The sequence below is a fragment of the Peromyscus leucopus genome, chromosome 19 (genome assembly GCF_004664715.2).
Source record: "Peromyscus leucopus breed LL Stock chromosome 19, UCI_PerLeu_2.1, whole genome shotgun sequence".
In the NCBI taxonomy this organism is placed as follows: domain Eukaryota; kingdom Metazoa; phylum Chordata; class Mammalia; order Rodentia; family Cricetidae; genus Peromyscus; species Peromyscus leucopus.
Window position 1 is genome coordinate 53,444,451 of NC_051079.1, and position 21,887 is coordinate 53,466,337.

The 21,887-nt window shown below is 43.8% G+C and overlaps 1 protein-coding gene across 1 annotated transcript; it reads right to left on the minus strand.

Moving 5' to 3' along the window:
- Nucleotides 1–720: 720 nt before the first annotated feature.
- Lman1 (lectin, mannose binding 1) lies at nt 721–21,263 on the minus strand. Its single transcript, XM_028860374.2, is given in 14 exon segments — nt 721–921; nt 1,182–1,303; nt 6,503–6,653; nt 9,484–9,554; nt 9,642–9,838; nt 11,085–11,217; nt 11,618–11,676; nt 13,163–13,286; nt 14,860–14,959; nt 15,923–15,984; nt 16,748–16,855; nt 16,934–17,088; nt 21,012–21,221; nt 21,224–21,263. Coding segments are annotated over 14 exon segments (1,554 nt in total). The 5' UTR covers nt 21,249–21,263; the 3' UTR covers nt 721–884.
- Between the last annotated feature and the right edge of the window lie 624 nt (nt 21,264–21,887).

The window sequence follows — 21,887 nt, forward strand, 5'->3', positions numbered from 1 at the left end:
TGTGATACTGAATTGACATTATTGGAACAAAGATATTCAAGGCAATGGCCATCATGAATGAATACACCACCTGGCAAAATACCATTAAAAACCATCGTCATAGGACTGTCCTCACCTAAATGACGTAGGCAAAAAGCACTTTCCACAAAATTTCTTTTCAAAGTGAAATACACATTGAAAGAAGAGGGGACACTGGGTGGTGGTAGTGCATGCCTTAAATCCCAGCACTCAGGAGGTAGAGGCAGGGGATCTCTGTGAGTTCAAGGCCAGCCTGGGCTACAGAGTGAGTTCCAGGAAAGGCTCCAAAGCTATACAGAGAAACCTTGTCTCAAAAAAAAAAAGGTGTGGGGGGGAACATTTCATTAAATGCTCGGATGCCCGCCATCTCCTTTAAAGCTCCCAGACAAATCACTGATCCCAGAGGGAGCCGTGTTGGGACCAAAGGACTCTAGAACCCATTCTTGTGTTAGGGAATTCTCACATTTAAAAATGACTTTGATTATAAGACTCACATGAACAGGGCGCTCTTGTTTAGATCTCATATTCTGGGAAGAAAGGCAAGTGTGTTTATATAAATAGAGAAACCTCCAGAGGCAGGGAGGTTAATGTCCACAGCCAGCAGTGGCCTCTGTTTAATGTCTTGCTTGCCATTATTCTGTTCAGTGGTTGTACTCTGCCTACCAGAAACTCACTAAATTTAAAGACATGTGTACTATGAACAAAATGTTGTCTTTAAGATTTATTTTTACTGAAAAATGAATGTTTTCAAGAGTTATTTTATACAAAATTTAATAACTTAGACTATGAAGCAATTTAAATACTAAATCCCCTCAGAAGACAACATTTGCACATACATACATGATGTACATATTGGAAAATGAAGGTCAAAAGAATTTTTTGGCAGCTGCTTCTTGCTGAGTCCTAAAAAAGAAAAGAAAAACCAACAGATGATCTATATACTAAACTTGGGAAAGGAATGGGATTGTTTAAACTATCAATGCCCTCTGAAGTAGAAAATAATACTGAGATAAACACACTCTAAACACGCACACCCAAGAGACTAGTAAACAAGTTTGCTTTGAGGTGAACTGCCCGTTAGTGAAAGCTGCATTAGGTCCTATTGAATTCCACAGATATTTAATCCAAAACCATGCGGGGTCAAATGTCATCAAGAGACTTACCTGTACATGATATAGCCAATGAACAACACTGTCTGCACCACCACAAATATCACGAAGTGGATCGTGGATAGACATGATGGAAATGGGGGCAGTTCTGGGCATTTGGGTTTTTCATTAGCTGGCTGCAAAGCAAAGAACCTGTATTGTAATTAGTCAAATTAATGGCCTGGAAAAACATAAATATAAAATTGTATAGAACTCAGTTTGTTAAATAAGAAGTATTTTCATACTCATTCCCCTAAATATTTTCTACCTATTTAACTTGTACTATCTTTCAAAATTCTTTTTCTTTTAAAGAGCAGCTGACATAAGAAGGTTCCCCCTCATGCCAACTTGGTGCCACCCTCTACCCCCTTCAGTACAAATGATGGCTTCAGTGCCCTTCAAGGTTCTAGAGAACAGGCTTCCCACAGCCTCCTACTGCCCTGGCTGCTTCCACTTCCCAATTTCTGTCCTGACATAATAACAGCACAGACTTCATGCTCAGTAATGTTCCAGTTCATGCGATAAATTACATGCTATTATCAACAGACTACTACAACAGAGTTGTTTCCTTTCACATCCTCTGCACTCTCACAACACCAAACCTGACTGACTTCTGAAAACTGTCCCCCTTCTGTCTCCAGAAGGCATGGTATCTTAAGGGGCTAAGTAAACATCAGGGACAAAGAAGTCACCCAGACATAGTGGCTTCCAGGATTAGTTCTCAGTTGGCTGCATCTACGAGGCATAGTTTTTAGGACATACCCACCTATAGCACCAAGTTGGCCACTGCGACACAGAGGGAAAATACCTTCAAATAAAACTAAAATACAATGATCTGGATGAAAAGCCAGGGCCAATAAGAAAACTATTAAGCAAGATTTGCAAAAATGATTCAAGGCATGAACAGAGAAATGATTAAGAAAGGCAGTGTCAAAATATAATGGAAACAAGATTGGAAATTGAAGACTAAAGTGTTTTCCCCCTGATGACCTTGAGAAAGACATGTTAATGTTATTATTGCTGACATAAATATAACGCATTTGAAGGGGTTGGGTCTCTGCTTCTTCTAAGCTTGATTAGGACCAACTACATTACAAATGTGTGCTGTACAAGGCTACTAGCCAGGCGAGGAAAGCACTCAACACAATCTTATTTAACTCTATCTCATTTCAGAAAACCTAACTGATGTGACATAATAACAAAACAGCAAGAAAAGTTCAGGTCAGAACCTTGGGAGAAAATATGCCAAAGAAATATGCTTTTTAAAAACACAGACTTCAAGAATATTCAAGATCAAGGCAGCTAAAATCCCAGTACTCATGGGGGCGGAGCTAATGAAGTCCCACCCCAGCTTAACTCCTAGTGGCTACTGGTGGCTGTTCGGGAGGACGAGGAGACGAGTCAGTTCTCCTCAGGGATGTGGCCCCTGATGCACTACCAGGCACCGGTGGGTGGGTGGCCCTCATTGGGGAGGGGAGGAGGGAATGGGTCTGGTCAAACACCTTATATATCCTACAGCCTTCCCTCCTCATCCCATCCTTTGTCTCACTGGCTAACAACTCAGCTTCTCTCTCCCTGGAAACCCACTGACCATGCCCACCAGGGAATCAGGAAGGTCATTTTTGCTCTCTTCTAGTCTCAATTCAAATCCCCAGTCTCATTCCAGCACTGTAGCAGAGCACTGCAGGTAGTCTTCCTCTCTTCTCATTCGCTGCAGACAGAGATCCTTAGCAAACCTGGTTTTCCTCCCTCCTGCCCACCTCTCAGTCCCCAGCTCTTCTAGCCCATCCCCATTCTTGCATGTCAACTCCCAACACCTAGAAACAAGTCTACCCAGGCCACCCAGTGGCTACACCTGCCAGGGACCCAGAAGCACTCCTTAGCAGACAATGTACTGCCACTGCACACTTCTATGATCCAGAGAGAGCAACAGAAACCAAGGACCAGAAAACTCACCCAACAAAGACAACACCTAGAATCATAATCATCCCAAACCGATGCCTAGACACCAGAATAAAAACACATTAACAGACAGGAAAGCATGTCTCCACTAAGCTGGCAACCCTACTAGATAGAGTAGGTCCTAAGAAATGCAATATAGCTGAAGCATAAGACAAGGACTTCAAAACAGCTATTAGGAATTTGTTTGCAGTCCTTAAAGAGGATATGAATAAATCCATTAATAAAATCTGTGAAAACATAATCAGGGAATGAAATGACATGATTAACAAAACAATATGGTATCTCATAAGATGCAGAAAAGGCCTTTGACAAAATGCAACACACCCTTTGTAATAAAAGTCCCGACATGTCTAAGATACAAGAGACACACCTCAACATAATAAAGGCAGTTTCCAGCAAGCCTACAGCCAACATCAACTTAAATGTAGAGAAACTCAAAGCATTTCCACTAAAATCAGGAAAAAGAAAGGCTGTCCACTCTCTCCACATCTATTCAACATAGTACTTGAAGTCTGAGCTAGAATAAGAGAGCTGAAGAAGATCAAGGGGATATAAAGTTAGAATGAAAGAAGTCAAAGTATCTTTATTTGTAGATGATACCATAGTCGTGATTTGAATGAAAATGGCCCCCACAGGCCTATAGGAATGGTACTATTGGGAGGTGTGGCCTTGTTGGAGGAAGTGTGTCACTGGGGGCAGGCTTTGAGGGTTTAGAAGCTCAAGCCAGGCCCCTTGTCAGATTCTCTTCCTGTTGCCTGTAGATCTAGGTGTAGAAATCGCAACTACCTCTTCAGGACCATGTCTGCCTGCACGCCACCATGCTTCCCACCATGAGGATAATGGACTAAATCTCTGAAGTGTAAGCCAGCCCCAATGAAATGTTTTCCTTTATAAGACTTGCTGTAGTCATGGTGTCTCTTCATATCAATAAAACCCTAACTAAACCAGAAATATACACAATGACCCTAAAAACTCTACCAGGAAGCTTCTACAGCTGATATACACTCTCAGCAAAGAAACAGGATATAAAATTAACACACACGAAAATCAATAACCTTCTGATTATTACAAATGACAGACTGAGAAAGACATCAGGGAAACAATACTTATCACAATAGCCAAAAACAAAAACAAAAACAAAAACAAAACCTTAGTGTAACAAAGCAAATAAAAGACTTGCATCATACAAAATTTAAGACACTGAAGAAACAAACCGAAGAAGATATCAGACAATGGAAGGATTCCCCACGCTCATGGAACAGGATTAATAGAGTAAAAATGCCCATTCTACCAAAAGCAATCTACAGATTCAATGTAATTCTTCACAGATCTGGAAAGGTCAATTTTCAGCTTCATATGGAAACACAAAAAACCCAGGACAGTTACATTTCTGAATGCTAAGAGAACTGTTGGAGTTTTACCATTCCTAACCTCAAATTGTGCAACAGAATCTTTTTCCATTCTGTAGGCTGTCGTAATAAAATAGTAATAAAAACTGCATGATATTTGCATAAAAACAGACACATTGATCAAGGGAATAGAATTGACAGCCCAGACATAAATCTACAAACCTACAGATACAGATACCTGACCTTTTTTTTTTTTTTTTTTTTTTTTAAGAAGCCAGAAATACACACTGGAAAAAAAACAAAAAACAAAAAAACAGCATTTTCAACAAATGGTGCTGGTCAAAATGGGTGTCCACATGTAGACAAATTCAAGTATATACATATTTATCACCTTGCACAAAACTTAACTCCAAATGGATCAAAGACCTCAACGTAAGACCATATACAACACATCTAATAGAAGAGAAAATGAGGAATAATCCTGAACTTATTGGCACAGTAAAAGACTTCTCAACAAAACACCAATAGCACAGGAACTAACAATAACAACAATAATAACTGGACCTCACTGTGGTGGTTTGAATAAAAATGACCCACATAGGCTTATAGCGAGTAAGTAGTACTATTAGGATGTATGGCCTTGTTGGAGTAGGTAGTGCCTTGTGGGGAGAAGTGTGTCATTGGGGGTGGGCTCTGAGGTCTCAGAAGCTCAAGCCAGGCCTAGTGGCTCACTGTCTCTTTCTACTGCCTGCAGATCAAGTTGTAGAACTCTTAGCTACCTCTCTAGAACCATGCTTCCTGCCATGACAATAATGGACTAAATAAACCTCTGAACTGTAAGCCAGTTCCAATTAAATGTTTTCCTTTATAAGACTTGCTGTGGTCATGGTGTCTCTTCACAGCAATATAAACCCTAACTAAGACACCTTATGAAACTGAAAAGCTTCTGTATGGCAAAGGACACCATCATTCAAACAAAGCGACAGCCTACAGAATGGGAAAAGATTTTTTTTTTACCAACTACACATCCAATAGAGGGCTAACATCTAAAGTACATAAAGAACTAAAAACAAAACAAAAAAAAAACAAAAAAAACCTGGACATCACAAAAAGAAATAACCTAATTAAAAAATGGAGTACAGATCTGAACAGTGAGTTCTCAAAAGAGGGAAGTCAAATGGCTGAGAAACACTTCAAGAAACATCAAACATCCTTTTTTATCATGGAAATACTTTGAGATTCACCTTATACCAATCAGAATGGCTGAGATCAATAAAACAAATGGCAGCTTATGCTGGCAAGGATGTGGAACAAGAGGAACACTTATCCATTGCCGTGGAAGTGCAAACTTGTACAACCACTATGGAAATTAGTGTGGTGGTTCCTCAGGAAGCTGGGACTAGACTACTTCAAGATCCAGGTACACCACTCTTGGGCATCTACCCAAGGGCTCTACATCCTATGGCAAGACACTTTCTCAACCGTGTTCACGGCTGCTCTCTCCATAGTGTCCAGCCACTGCAAATGAACTAGAAGCCTGTCAATGTACGGGGTTGAGGGAGGAGGAGGAGGAGGGACAGCTAAATCTAAGGGCCACCGAGGGGTTGGATGGAATCTACTTGTGCTCGCCAAATGACGGGGGAGAGAGAGCTCCAGCTGGACATTTCTTGTTACCAAATAAAGCGTCTTGGAGGAGTTGGGGAGGAGGAAACTATAATCAGACTATATCGTACTTAAAAAACAAAAACAAAACTAGTTTCAATTTAAAAAGAAAAAGACCCACCTTGTATCCATGTAAAAATTCTCAAACAAGATAAAAAACATGGATTATAGAAGATATTAAAACGGGAATACAAATATTTTCATTGCCTGGCGCCCAATAAGTAATGACAAGAGCAGACACAGGCTTCTACTTTCTCCCCAGGAAACCCAAATCCAAGGTTTTTGGAACCCATGGGGCAGCTAGGAAAGAATGCGAGCACTGTTTAAAACCCCGACCCAGAGAAGCCCAGAGAAGCCCGTTACCCCGCTGCGCTGCACCAGGCCGTCGATGTCTCTTTTCACGACATGAAGGTGCTCCTTGATGTCCATGAAGTGCTGAGTGGTCTCATAGACGCCTGCTGAGCCAGGGTGCTGCATGCCACTGACCATCCGGACCGTTTCACTCATGGAGTTCCTGGAACACAAAATCCCTTTGAAATCACAGGGTTTGGGTTTGGGTTTCCAGCTATAAATTTCAAATGGTTACCCCTTTTTAAGTTCAACACGTCAGATCACTAGAAAAACAAATACCAAACTGGCGGGCAGGCAGGCAGACACAGTAGCACATGCCCACCATCTCCGTACTTGGGGATTGAGGCCAGACGACTCAGAGCTACACAGGGAGACCCTGCCTGAAAAGAGGGACATGAGGGGAAGGGGAGGGAGAGGAAATGAAAAGGGGAGGAAGAACCCTAGGAAGGAAATTTGGATTTCGAAGAGTCATCTCAGCTCCCAGGAGAGGATCTGTGAGTCCTGCTTGATTCTGTAACATGAGGTAGGTCTACACAAACACCTGGAACCTTAAAGGACTGATCTCCAGAGGGACGGGAAATGTACTGAAGGTCGGCACAGGGCTCCCTACCCATGTAAATGACCTCTAGTAGAAATTCTAGACACCAAGGCTTGGGATGAGCTTCCCACACTGTTTAGGGAACTACCCCTGACTTACGGGGCATCATGTCTGGATAGAGCTATCATAAACTAAATGAGAAGCAAGTTAATACACCTAGCACACAGAACACCTTGGCTCAGCACATAGCACAGCAGAGTTTTGCTTGCTGACGCTCACGACTAAGTGTCTGACTGAGATTTGAGATTAGACACCACTGCCTGCTGTTGCCATATCAGACCAATAACCATACCACAGTGCAGGAAGAGATCAAGTTCAAGATCTGTAGTACCGATTTTTAATGCACACTTATCACCTTCAAATCATGGTGAAGTCAAAACTTGTAATTCAAGCCCTGTGTGCACTGGGAGGTTGCTGGAAGGGGCAGAGGGAGCTTCCGGGTATTTCTGGACTCTACTCACATGCCACCGTTCTTTGATAACTGTTTCTTTTGGGGGTGGGGGTGCGATTCAAGACAGGGTTTCTCTGTGTAGCTGTGGAGCCTGTCCTGGAACTCGCTCTGTAGACCAGACTGGCCTCGAACTCACAGAGATCCGCCTGCCTCTGCTTCCCAGTGCTGGGATTAAAGGTGTGCTCCACTGTTGCCGGCTGACTTCTTTTTTGTTGTAACAAACCATGACCAGATTGACAGAAGCTTTCTGAATTCTCTGAGTACTTCTGGCAAGTCAGGGAATCTGCTGGTCTTAGGGACTCCTGACACAAATGTACTGCACCTCTATCTTCCTGTGTTCCTATCAGATGGCCCTCAGGTACACGCCCAGAACGGCAACAGGAGGCCAGGCTGTCCAGTCAAGTGGGAAGGAAAGTGTGACCGTCTTCTGACCCTGTGCACCATTCTTCCACACTGACTTTGGGACACATTCTCCACGCAAGACGTGACTGCACTGCTCAGATGTAAGGCCGCAGAGCTGCCACTGAACCCTGGGATGTGAGTGACAGCATGACAGGAGAAATGATGAGCACGCTGCTAATGGAAGACACAGAACAGACTCACATGAAAACAAGGGGCTGGAGAGATGGCTCTGGTTAAGAGCACTGACTGCTCTTCCAGAGGGCCTGAGTTTCAATCCTAGCACCCACGTGATGCTCACGACCATCTCTAACTGAAGTTGCATGGGATCCAACGCCGTCTTCTGGCCTCTGAAGGGACTGTATGTATGCACTCGGTATGGACATACACATAGGTAAAACCACCCATATACTTAAGTACATAAGTCTTCAAAAAACTGTATCAAAATAAAAAAATACTATGTTATACAGTAGACTTCTAAAGGAAAGCTATTCCATTAGCTAAACTATTTGAACAGGGCAAGTACTGACTTGGGAATTGTGAGCCAACAACAAAAATGTTTCTTAAATGCTAATGAGCAAAACACAGATTTCCTCTCGTCAGTGGAGTCTTTTCAGTCCTTATCTCCTGTTTAACCTGTTTAACCCCGTCCTGTAGGGTTGTTCAGCTCACTCTGACACTCTCCTGCCGAGGGTTGTACTGTTGGAACACGGAAGCATTAGCTTATGAGAACACACACTGGCTGTGGGCTCTCTCAGACCCTGAGAAGGTTGGCTATCTGTGTAAGTCTTCATTAGAGGCGTGTCAGTCAAGCGTCTATGCAGTCTGATGTAGGGCAGAAGATGGAATCAGAAGGAAGTTCTGGAGGAAGTGTGCCTGTTCCACAGTAAATGTCCTTCTACCCCAGTGTGTGTCACGAAGTTTTGACAGCTCACTCCACACTCCCATAATTCCCAATGACAGGCACACTCCTGGTTTCAAGTCGCTACAGCAAATCTCTCTGTTTTTAAAGACACTAATACTGAAGCCTTCTCCCCCTTTTTCCAACTTTTCATGATTTTTAAAATCTAGATGTTTGCACCTTGCATATATATTCTTTTATTTCTAACCCGGCCCCAGGATGCGCAGCTTGCCCTCATGAAGGGACACGGGAGGGCAGGCACACGAGCTCCTCTAGGACAGGGAGGGCAGGCACACGAGCTCCTCTAGGACAGGGAGGGCAGGCACACGAGCTCCTCTAGGACAGGGAGGGCAGGCACACGAGCTTCCTTAGGACAGGGAGGACAGGCACACGAGCTCCTCTAGGACAGGGAGGGCAGGCACACGAGCTCCTCTAGGACAGGAGGCAGGAGCTAGGACAGGCACACGAGCTTCCTTAGGACAGGGAGAGGACAGGCACACGAGCTTCTTTAGGACAGGGAGGACAGGCACACGAGCTTCTTTAGGACAGGGAGGCAGGCACACGAGCTCCTTTAGGACAGGGAGGACAGGCACACGAGCTCCTCTAGGACAAGGGACATTTAAACATGACTGCTGTCTACTTACTTCATCTCATTCACTTGTCTCAAAATCTCATGCTGGGTCTTCACAACTGTATCCAGTTCCTGCTGAGAGACCTGGAGGGAGACAAGACGAAGCAGCTTAGCAGGCACTGGTCACGCTCTGACTCTCCTCTGGCTGGAGCACTGGCTTGGAAAGCTCACCTGCCCACCAGGCTGCCCCGCGGCCCCCGCTCCTCTCCTGGAGATCTCCTCTGTCAGGGAAGAGACGTATCTCCTCTGTTCATCAAGGATCATATCCAGCTGCCGGTTAAGTTGCTTAATTTCCAGATGAATACGATTCTGTCCTTCAAAGACCTGTCTTAGCTCGCGATCTCCTATGGTCTCGAATATGTCATCCGCTGAAAAGTCATCACAAATTACAGTCATCACAACCCTCTACACATCTGGAGCTTTGAAATGTTGTAACAGGCCAAGCGCTGACATATGCCAGAACACTACCAACCAGAGGTATAAACTTCCACACAGTTCAGTCATGACTAAATTACTATTTCGGTAACTCCTAATTACTATTACAAACTACTATCTGAACTTTCTCACTTAAATAATTTCTGTTTTGTATATATTGTATAATTTTACTCAGGAGAACTAATCTGGAGTAACAGAAATCACAACAGCGACAGGCTATGTGGAGAGTGGTTTATGGAATCAGAGAACTTTCTGGGGTGAAAAAAAATATTCCATGCAGTGATGCTTAGGTGGGCACCCATACTTGTCGACAGCCAACTGTAACCTACACACCTTCTACAAGCAACTCCAGGGTGTGGTGACAAATGACACGACGTCTGTCATCCACTGCACTGAGAACTACACGTTACAAAGTGTTCAAATGCTAAGACACAGGCCTTACCAAGTAAGCCTCCATCATTCAAGCTGATGGGAACAGACAGACACAGAACAGCAGACACTAGGCAGTCAACTGCTGGCCTTCACGCTGTCCCATTGTTGAGATCGTAACAACATATAAGGTCTTAGTTTCTCTGGCTTAAACTAGCATTGAAAAGATTCCCACCACTGAAGCCCAGGATCCTTGGCAGTAAGAGAGGTGCTGGGGCAGAGGGCGTCCTTTCCTTCAGTGCTATGGCCACTATTAAGACTCGCTGGAAAGAACGTTTCAGAGGGAAAGGAACGGTAACGACAGGGAAAACGGAAGGGAAAAACACAAAAAGTTGAAAAAAAAAAAAAAAAGATACTAAAATTCAGAAAAATAACACAAACACATTGTATAGTGCCCAACGCTGTCCAAACTTCTCAAGAAAGGCCACTGTGTAACGCTGGAAGGAGAGGGAGACCTGGGTGGTTTATTCAGCACCTACCCAGGAGGGCAGCGCTGTAGTTTTTCACTTGTTTAGCTGAGAGAACACAGTAGTGGCCGTGTCAACGCCACCCTCACCGAGCGCCAACACAGAGGCTCGTGGTCACAGCTGCGGGAGCTTCGTTCACACCTCGCGAGCCCCACTCCGACCCTGAAGGACTCAGGACGGGCTCCCCCCCCCCTCCAGCAGCTCCTGACTCTGCTGAGACAGCGGGGGTGAGGCGGACAGGAGACCCAGGCGTCCTCGCAGAACCGCCCCAGCTACAACTTACCCGGCTGCCCCTGGAGGTCAGGGTGGTCTTTCTGGAATTCCTCCTTCTTCTTGTCCAGTTCTTGTTGGAAGTGCTCAAACTCCTCTTGATACTTCTCCTTTTCTTTTTCTGAAATGTCTTTTTCTGGCGTCGGCTTTTTCAGAGGAAGAAGAGGTCGTAAGGAAGGGACTGGTGAGACATGCTGGCGCCTGTCCTTCCTCTCAAGCTCACCCCTCCATCACTGGCTGGAAGCTTGGCCCTTACTCAAACTACAGCTAATCTGTTCTGGTTTTAATAAGAACACCCCAATCACAGTCACCACTACCATTTAGTGAGCATTCACTATAAGCACACGTGTCTCACTTATCCCTGACAAAATCAAAAGGTGGTCACTGAACATCATCATCAGCAAGCTCCAGAGGTTCAGGAACTTATATAAGACCAGACGGCAGTGACCGAAACAAGACCCAGACTGACGTCAGTCTTCTCACAACCACAGCTCGGGTAACACCACTGAAAACTGGAAATTCACTATTGGATAAAGGTATACTCACTGGCTCTTTTCCAGGCTCAGTTAACTGGAAAGTCAGGAAAGAAAGAACATCGTGGTCATCTACAAATTTAAAAAAGGTTCAAGAAATGCTGTAAGCAGTTGTTTCGTGGTTGTGAATTTACCTGGCAGCTATTTCTTACTCATCAAAGACTGACTTCCGAACTACTCTAGACCCTTGACCCCAGTCAGCACGGGCGGCACTGTTGCCTGGAGCGAAGACAGTGAACGGTAGGTGTCTGACAGGTGAAGGGTCCCCCTACGCTTTCCCAGTCTCCTGCACGGAGGAAGTCCTGTTCCAAGTGCACAAAACTCTGTCCACCTCTTTCCAGTGCCTTTCCTCTGGTTCATGCCAGCCCTGGCTTTTCTCAACTGGATGATAATGATACTTCTATCTGATCTAAACCATGTAAGGTCAGATTAATATCAAGATGTTTGAGCTAATGGCAGGAACTAAGGAGATGGGACCTCACAGCAGTGAACTGCTGTACCAGTCCTGGCTGGCGTGTCCATGGTACAGAGTGATTTATTTCAAGTGGGCAGCATCCTTCTCCTTCTGCCTCTCTGGGGGATCTGAAGAGGTAGCCAGGTAAACAGAGCATGATGCACTAAAGACTGGCTAACTGGAGGACAGGCATGTGCTCAACAGTCAGGAATCACAAATCCAGACCAGGACTTTCTGGGGGAGACTGAGACATTGAGAAACTGCCTTCATCTGGATTTGGTAACACCTGAAAAAAATGGGGATACAGACCTCCTCCCTCTTTGCTTGGGTTGTATAGAACAATCTATAGCTTTAGAAGCATTTAAAATGGTAATGTGTCATATGAATACAAAGCAGTATTGATGTGGAGGAACTTCATTTATCAACATACATGGAAAATAATAGCAATTATTTTCATTTAAAGTTTGCCCCAAATAATATTTCCTTGGGTTTCCAAAGCCATTTGTATGATACAGTAACTTTTAAGAGTCCTAAAACACTTAGGAATTAACTTTTTAATCCTCAACTTTAAATATGTCCCCTTCACTACAAAATGTGCCTAAATGAATGGTGTAATTTACATCCATGCAGCTCCAACACAGCCAGAGACGGGTAGAACAGGCCATGGGAAGGCTCCAAAGAGATTTGAGTGGAATGGAATCGAGTCTATATACCTGTGGGATCCCACAATGGTTTTCTAGTGAGATCTGCGCTTGCTTTACACAGCAGGGCTGCATTAGGGGATGGCCTGACCACGTGCATGGTCACCAGGTGTCTGGAATGGTCTGCACTTGGCTGTGCTGGGGCAGTCTTTGCTCCACCCCTTGGCATTCCTATAAAAGCCCTTTAGTAGGGACAGAAGTGGCTGGTGGTTTTGACCCAGGCCCTCCTGAGCTATTCTGTTTCTAACTGTCTCTCTCCTCTATATTTCTATCTACATATTCCTCACTTCTCCCTGCTCGAGGATATTGGTCATAAAAGTTCCCCACATATACCCTAAACATACTATTATTACCATTAAGAATCATTCACAAGTTTTCAATATGAAAAGAAGGTAAGATTTACCTGCAAGACCTCCTGTTGCAGCAGATATACCAAAATGCCCTTGGGTGGGGATAATCATATTTTCCACTTTGGCACAAAATTCATAATCATTTTTATCTGGTGTAAAGCCATTATTGATCATAACCTAGGAAGACACACGATAGCTGTAGATTCTTATAACACATTTAAAAATAAATTTTAGCATTTTGTGATGAATAATACTCTCTTGCTTCTTTCTATTGTTATAATTCTTTTTGTATATGGATGTTGTGTGTGTTTGTGTATGCATGCTTGCATGCTTGTGATCATATGGAGACCTGAAATTGACTCTGGGTATCTTTCTCAATCACTTTCCCTTTATTTATTGAGGCAGGATCCCTAAATTGATCCCAGAGCTCAGTGATTCTCTAGACCAGCTAGCCATCTTGCCCTGCCTCTTGAGTGCTGGGATTCCAGGTGGCCACATTTTCTTAGCTTTTACATAGATTGGGATCTGAGCTCTGGCTCTCAGGCTTGCATGGTGAGTTCTTTATCCACTGAGCCATCTCCTCAGTCATATTCACTAACCATCATTACCCAGTAAGATCATTCACTTAAATTTTTTACCCATTATTTGTCAAAGGCTCAAAAAGAGAAAATGTTGATAGTTCAACAATCTTTCTACAGTGAAGTAAGTTCCTCTCTTGCAAAGCCTGAAGGAGCCGTGATCGTCCTGAATAATCACACAGCAGGAATCTAAATGCTCCGCACTATCCTAGCTTAGCAAGTGTGACAGTGTCGCTCATCTCTCCTCAACCTTCCTTTTGGCATTTATCACCTCAGGTCAGGCAGCAGCAAGCGGAGCCCTGCGGACAGGGTGGAGCTGGTTCAAACCACAGTGCTGTTCAAGTGACTTAAAATCTCCCACATTCCATGTCTCCATGTTACAAATGGAGAGCTGTAGCTCACAGAGCGGTTTGAAAAGCTGCATTTAAAGTACAAAGCACCAGGCGCGGTGCTTTAAGGGTCAAAGAGTCTCTATCATCTCACCTTTAGTTCCCACCATTTACTCTGGGGCCTAAGTCACTTGGTAAAATTGCAAATACCACCATTTCACTTCCTGCTCAGAACATCAACTCTCTTAAAACCTTCATGCACTGCACTTCTACCTCACTTCTGAGATTTCTCTGTCTTCACACTACAGCAAACGACTTGCTCTCTCAAATGTTCAGTTCTTCAAGGCTCTGTCTGCTTTCTGTGGTTGGAACATACACACATTCCCTATTCCTGCTCTGAGGTGCATCTCAATTAAACCCCTTGCAGACCTTCCCCAGGGTCATTTCTCAGGGTCCAGGTTCCAAGCTCACAATTCCTTACCACTGGGTCATACCCTTGTCATACAGCACAGGGATGCTCATGTGTTTCCTCTACAGTCTATGAGCTCTTCAGGGAGAACGGTCTTTGTCTTACTCATATTTCTACCCTGAAGACTTGGATATGTGCTTACGGTATCTCGAGCTGGGGCTTAACCCCCCTCTAACCAAACAGAAGCATACTGGCAAAGCTGCACTGCAGGAAATCACACACACACACCAGATGACACACTTACTTCTGTTGCCAGGGCAACGCATACAGATGCGTGGATACCCACAGACCCATGTTTAAGCACTTTAACTTCCATCAAGAATTCTAAAGACAAATCACGCTAGAGTATTGATTATCTGGTTACTGTTACTTACTGTCAATGTTTTCTGGTAATAGGTAATCTTTGCCCGGACAGGGTAGGGTTTATTACGGAAGTCCCTCTGACAACTTGCTAAGGCTTGAGTGGCACCATCACTGGAGTGTGAGAGAGAAGAAAAAAAAGGCTTTTTAGTATTTAAGATTCAGGAAGATTCAAAAATATCAAGTTCCAGCGAAGCTTATGACGGCCCATGTCAAGTCAGAAGACAGAGAGGCCTTTCCTGTCAGAACTCTGGGGACACTGGAAGGGAAGCCCAGGGCCACTGGATGCTGAAGGGAGGAGGATATGCTATTAGGAGACGAAGACAGCATCCAAATCATTCAGGGGACTTCACTGTTTATGTTTTGTGCTATTGAGACTTGAGTCTTACACTTGCCAGGCAAGTGCTCTCCTCCTGAATTCCATCCCCAGGCCCTTGTGGAGTTTGTAAAGATGCAAGTCTGTCAACTCCATCCCAGCCAGCTGAAGCCGAATCTCAAGGAAGCGGCCTAGACACTTCTGTTTAAAACCAGTCCACCAGGGACTGTAAAAAAACTACCAGCACCGCAGTCACCAAGGAGGGAAAAGAGCAGAGCCAGGCGCGGATAAGCAATCTTCCTACACCCCTGGAGCCTCTGTAACGCCAACAGTCTTAAAGTGACATTAATGCTGAAAAACAGCGGCACAGACACGGCACTCATTAGTCTGGTGAAAGCTAAATTTATTTTATTGTATTTTTTTGGTTCTTCGAGACAGGGTTTCTCTGCGTAGTTTTGGTGCCTATCCTGGAACTCACTCTGTAGACCAGGCCTCGAACTCACAGAGATCCACCTGCCTCTGTCTCCCGTGTGCACCATCACTGCCCGGCCTAAATTTATTTTTGAAAGTCTCTTTCAATAAACATGGAAAGTGTGGTTCACAGAAAGAACTTCAAAACACAAAAGAAAGTAGACTTTTTCACTGCGTTACAATGTAACAGCTCAAGAAAAAAAAATCTTATTTCATTTGGGAAATGTTGAGATTTATTTCATGAAGTTTCCAAAGAAAAGTTGAAATAAAATAATACAAAACACACTTACTTTTGATGGTCATAATTAATCTGTCCATTGTTGCCTATGACTACTATAGCAGGATTATTTTTCTAAAAGTAAAGAGAATATATTTATTTAGTATCTTTCATAAAAAATGTCATCATTCATTTGCTATGAAATCTCATACTGCTGAGATTCTAGGGAGCTTAAATTTTTAAAATAGTATGGCCTAAGTTTTCAATGCATCATTAAAATGTCTTTAAATTGCTAGCAGTAACCTCTGAAAATCAATAACAACTAGCCAAGGGAAGACTGTAGCCGTCTGGTCTCTGCTTACCACAGTCGAATAAGATGTAACCACGGCTAGTGCAGTGTAATGCTGCACTGCTTGCTGAAGTCTTTTGCTCATTGCTCTTATAAAAAATGGCAAACATTGCCTTGAATAACAGCCTCTCAGCTATCCTTATTTTTATCTTTAACAAGAAGCTGAGTATGAGGTCAGTCATGCCTAGCACCTGGACACTGCCATGGCTTCCTCAACACTATTGGCTTCACTGCCCACATCTAGACTCATGCTAATGTTTTCATCGTTACTAAGCACACACAGGGTGTGAATCACCAACAGGTTTTCAGAGCTAGGCCTCCATCATGACTGCAAATTAGTATGCAAAAAAATCATGTCTGCAAAGCTTCGGTTGCAAGATTCTCTGTCACCAAGACTAATGACCATGCTCAGACATCAACCAAGATCTTTATTAGTAAATTTAAGGTGTCAAGTAAACTACCTTCTCACAGCCTAACTCTACTTAAAAACAACAACAAACAAAAACCATTAAAATGAAAAATGGCTAACAGTTTTAACAATAAATATACCTTTCCATCATTGTCAAAAGAATCAAAAAATACTCCAACACCATTCCACATATCAGCTGATCCAAACACAGGTCCATCTAAGCCTGGATTTTCTGTATACCAAATTGCCTGGAATACACAGAGGGAAGAGTTAGGAGCCAGTGGCTTATGCAACTATACTCATCCAAGCAACAGAAATGATCATACTAGGCCATCAGCTCCAATTCGACCTCTTCCGGTCACTCGAAACGTCACTTCGACCTCCCAGTTCTCGAAGGCTGCTTTTGCTTTTGTCCACACTGAACCTCTTTGGCTTTTTAATGATGGTGCTATTCGAATTTGATCTGAACTTGGAATAGCATCTATGGTAGAAATCAGAAAAGAAAAGCTTTAAGTTATAATTATGCAGAATTCAATGCATTACCACTGAACTGCTACATGAGCTAGAGATCACATTTTACCTTCTATATACAGAAGAATCTTGTTAGAGATTGCTTCATGCTGACAGCTACGTCTTTGAAATGTTAAAGAGGTAGTATCTCTTTTGTCTTTTGAACAGAGAATTGCACCTGCAAGCCTACACCCACATATTACATATTAAAAGACCCAGAGACCAAGGAAGAGATCAAGACTTCAAACTTGCTTGTATATTATGGTTTCCATATTTTGTGTTTTTATGGTTTTTTTGGTATGTTTTTGTGCCGTTTTTCTGTTTTGTTTTTTTGTGTTAAAAAAAAAAAATTCGGTTTGTTTTTTACTTATCTGTTTTCTAAAGAGAGAGAAGGTATAGAATTGGATGGGTAAGGAGGATCTGGGGAGGGAAAAGGTGATCAGAATACATTGTATTATTGTATGAACTTTTTTTTTTTGGTTTTTGAGACAGGGTTTCTCTGTGTAAATTTGGTGCCTATCCTGTAACGCACTCTGTAGACCAGGCTGGCCTCGAACTCAGAGATCCACCTGGTTCTGCCTCCCAGTGCTGGGATTAAAGGTGTGCCCCACCACCACCTGGCTTATTGTATGAACTTTTAATTAAAAAAAGGCAAACTGTTTGATTTTCATAATCTATTTTAAATAAAAATTCCCCCAAATTTGCCCAATATTAAAAGTCTATGTGTTTTACCAGTTACATATTACAAACTCTCTTTATATAGTAATAATGTTACCAAAAAAAATTATTAGAATCAACCACTAGGAATCAAGTTCAGCAGTGACTTTGAGCAAATCATTTCTGTGTTCTATTGATTCATCATATATGTTATCTGTAAAATAAAGGGGCAGGCTGTACAACTTCTCTAAACTCTCCAAAATCATATGCAAAATATCCTGCATATACACATTTTCCCAGGAAGAGGGCCAACTAAATTTTAATTTAATAAGCAGTCTTTATGTTTGGTTTTCTCTCAGAGAAAACAAGTGATTCTCAAAAGAGTAGCTGGCCTAAGTCCCAATCCAGCCACTTAGGACTGTTGGATCTCAGCAGGTCATTGGTACACACTGAGTATGGACATGTATATATAGGTACTGCACAGGAATATTGCTGGCTCAGTTTCAAACCATCACAGCAAAGCAAGGCACACAATTTTTGGGGTTTTCCAGTGCATCTAAAAGTTACATTTATACTCTATACTGTGTGTAACAGTATCATATCTAAAATAACAACGAGCAGGCTTTAATTTTAAAATACATTGAGGAGTTGGCACACAGATCAATGAAAAATACTTATCACTCACAGGCCCGGTGTTGGACTGCCAGGACCTCAGAGACAAAAAAACAAAACCAACAATGTCATTGATCGAAACTGCTAATGATCATCTCGTGAGGCTGGAAAAGCAGAACTAACAGACTTCTGAACAAACTTTCAGTCCGTAAAAAAATTAAACAGTCTCTGCAAAATTCAATAAACTGAGACACCATAAAACAAAGTATGCTTATAAGTCCTTCAATCCTCTTACTATTGGCAGATTATTAAGGTGCCTAAAAGGCCTAAATTTGAACAATTCTAACATACTCTCTTAGCTTGTAACCATTCTGACATTGATGCTAAGAAATAGAACAGCAGTAATGCCACCACTTTATAGGGAGGAAAAGAAAGCTGAGATACTTTAGTGTACTCACTGGTTCAAACACTCAAAGGATGGGGGAAAACATCATAGAAAAAGCCCTGGACAGAGAAACAGAAGACTTTGTCTGTCTGCAGATCTTGTTCCATCAATACAGGAGATGCCTGGCTGCCTACTACAGCTGAAGAAGGTGAGAGCTTTGAGAGTTATGGACAGTCACAGAGCACTATCATTTCTTGCCCTTATGAACCTAAGGATATGTACTGACAGTACAAAAGGACATAAGAGTTATAAAAGAGAAATACCACCTATGTGATCCTAATTAGGGCTGAATGTAATGGGTGTGTATAAACTAAATCCTAAGTTTCTCCCATTTTTTTTTGTTTGTTTCAAGTAACAGATTGCAAGGATAAATGAAAAGGGAGAAAAATGAACAACAGCATTAATAGAAGAGTAAGTTTAAAAATTAACAGTAACCATGAAAGGAGGGGATTTCCATGCCACCCACACCAGTGAGTGTCAAAGTCAGTAGGCAGATCCAGTCATGACTAAAACAGCAGAATACTTTAGCCACACATTTGCATTGGGGTAAATTAGACACGCCCTCCATTTTCAGCCCAAACTGAAGTTAAACTCAGCCAAGGATGACCTTGAACTTCTGAACTTACCTCCACCTCCCAGTGTAATCAGTACTAGGATTACAAGCCTGAACCACTACACCTGGTTTATGGGGTACTAGGGATTGAACCCAGGGCTTGGAGCATGCTGGGCAAGCACCCTACCAACCGAGCTACAACTTCAGCTCTTTATCCTAACCTCTTTCACAGTAGACTAGATTTGTTGCATGTGGCTCCGTAAAAGAGAGTGAAGATATCTAATTTCAGTAGTTGATTAACATTCTGAATTTGCTGATGTGTGACTGTGACGGGAAAGATAGAGAACAGCTGACAGGCAAAATGGAGAGGTACAGACAAACCCACCATCATTTCCAAAAGAAAACCAGAAACGGAAGATCTGAAAACCTGTGCTTGTATCATGTCCACCATCTTTGTATATTCAGAGCAATGCCATCTTGATAACAGGAGCCCAGAAGGCTTATAATAAATGAACTGAGTAACAGCATAATTGCAATGTTTCAACTACATAATGACTCGGTCATTAAGCCCAATGAAATTTACACCTGATAACTGCACATTAATTTGAGGAAAATGGCCCTTCCGGGAAGTGTGCTTTCTATTTAGCAATTACTTCCTAGAAATGAAGCATTTTGTTTCAGTCACTGGACAATCTCCAATGACACTTAAAAGCCTTCTATAAATGATCCCTTAATTGCACACAAAAATAGAAGGTATTTACTACTTGCTTTAGTGGCTGTATCCGACAGTCTCTGAAGAGTTTATGGGATGACAAGTGCTACTGAATTCTTTGCTCAGCAGTGACACATCAGCACTCCAAAGTGTAGATACGTTTTCACCAGTGCAGTGCTCAGTCACAGTCCTATCGTCTGTGTCAGAGTGCACAAAACTTGTACAGAAGATATGACTGACTGTTCTTAGTCCCAAGTTCAGAAACAATCAATACGAAAAGTACATCTCCTGTATAACTAGAGACACTAATAAAAGTTCATAGTATAAATATCAGAGAGTACGCACGCCGTCAACTGAGAGGCAAATCTATGGTGAATCTCAACGTTTTAAGAAGGACATCCGAAGACCTAAAAAAATCACTCCAAGACTCTATGCTGTCTTGGAGCATTCGAGAAATTAGGTACAAGCCTAACCAACCATTGACTGCTAACTCCCTAAAACAAGCAGACGGAAGGAGGCTGCTGGAACTGGTCTCAATTGCCATGGCCAGGCAAAGTGTACCCATGAGACGTGGCATTAGGGTATAATGTAACGCGACACCCAGAAACTGGCTTGAGCGCAAAGGAACTGCAGAAAGTAACAAAACACCTCCGAATCAAACAAAAGTACCGATGAGATTAAGAAGGGGACGACTGGGAAGTGGGTGGACGAGCTGGGTGAGAAGATTCGGGACACGCGGGGAACCTGGGTGCTAAGGGGACCTGAAGTAGGGGGGCTGCGTGGAGTGGGGAGTCCTGCCCTAGCGCATGTGGCGTGCAGGACTGGAGCTGACCCTCGGCCCTGCAGGGCACTGGGGAGATGGACCAAAGAGACGGAAAGCAAGGAAGGAACCCGGCCCGCCCAGCCCCGGCTTACTCCCCGCGTGGGCCCAGAAGGGCACGGTCCCATCGCTCTGCACCAGATGCGGCCCCTTAAAGCTGTATTTGTACTCGAAGCGGCGGTGCGGTGACTCGGCTGGGGTGCCCGCGGCGCCGGGGGCCGCAGCGTCGCCTCCCATGCCATCGCTCCCGACGAATCGGCTGAAAGACAGCAGCAGGGCGCAAATGAACGGCCGCGCTCCGGCCCGGGACCCTTCCGTCTGGACCCCGCCATCTTGGATTCTGGGACGCAGAGGCCGGCGGGAGAGGGAGGGGCGCTGGAGCCGCGGATGGCCAACAGGGCGCTCGCTGATTGGTGGAGCCTGGGAGACCCGAGGGCGAGGGGTGAGCCCCGCCCCTGGCCTCCCCGATCCCGGGACCCGCTAAGGACCGAGCACCCGTGGGCGGGGCTACAGAAGGGGTGGGGCAAGACTGGGAGGCGGAGCTGGCGCCCGCCTCGTGGGCGGGGCGGGTGGGCGGGCCGGGGAGGGGACGGAGACCGGAGCTTGAGGTGCCGGGTACCCCAGCTCTGTAGTGCGTGTTGGGAAGGTGATTCCCACTTTTTCTCTGCTGCCAGTTTTTCCAAGCCCCAGAGTAGTGGGCTTCCTTCTGTGGTTTAGAAAACCTTGGAAGCCCCAAGACTTGTGGAGCCAGCCCATATTAAACTCTATGTAGAATAAAGGCATTCATTATTCAGTGGCTAGCTTTCCCTTTGGTGAACTTTTCCAGACAGAGGCATGATCATGAATGCAAACCGTTTCAGCCCACTGAGAGCATCTCAAAAGAGCTCTAGGATCTTTGGGGTGGTTGAATCAGGGGGGTTTTATGTCAAATCAACGTTCAGTCCTCAAAAAGTGATTTCAGAGACTTTCCA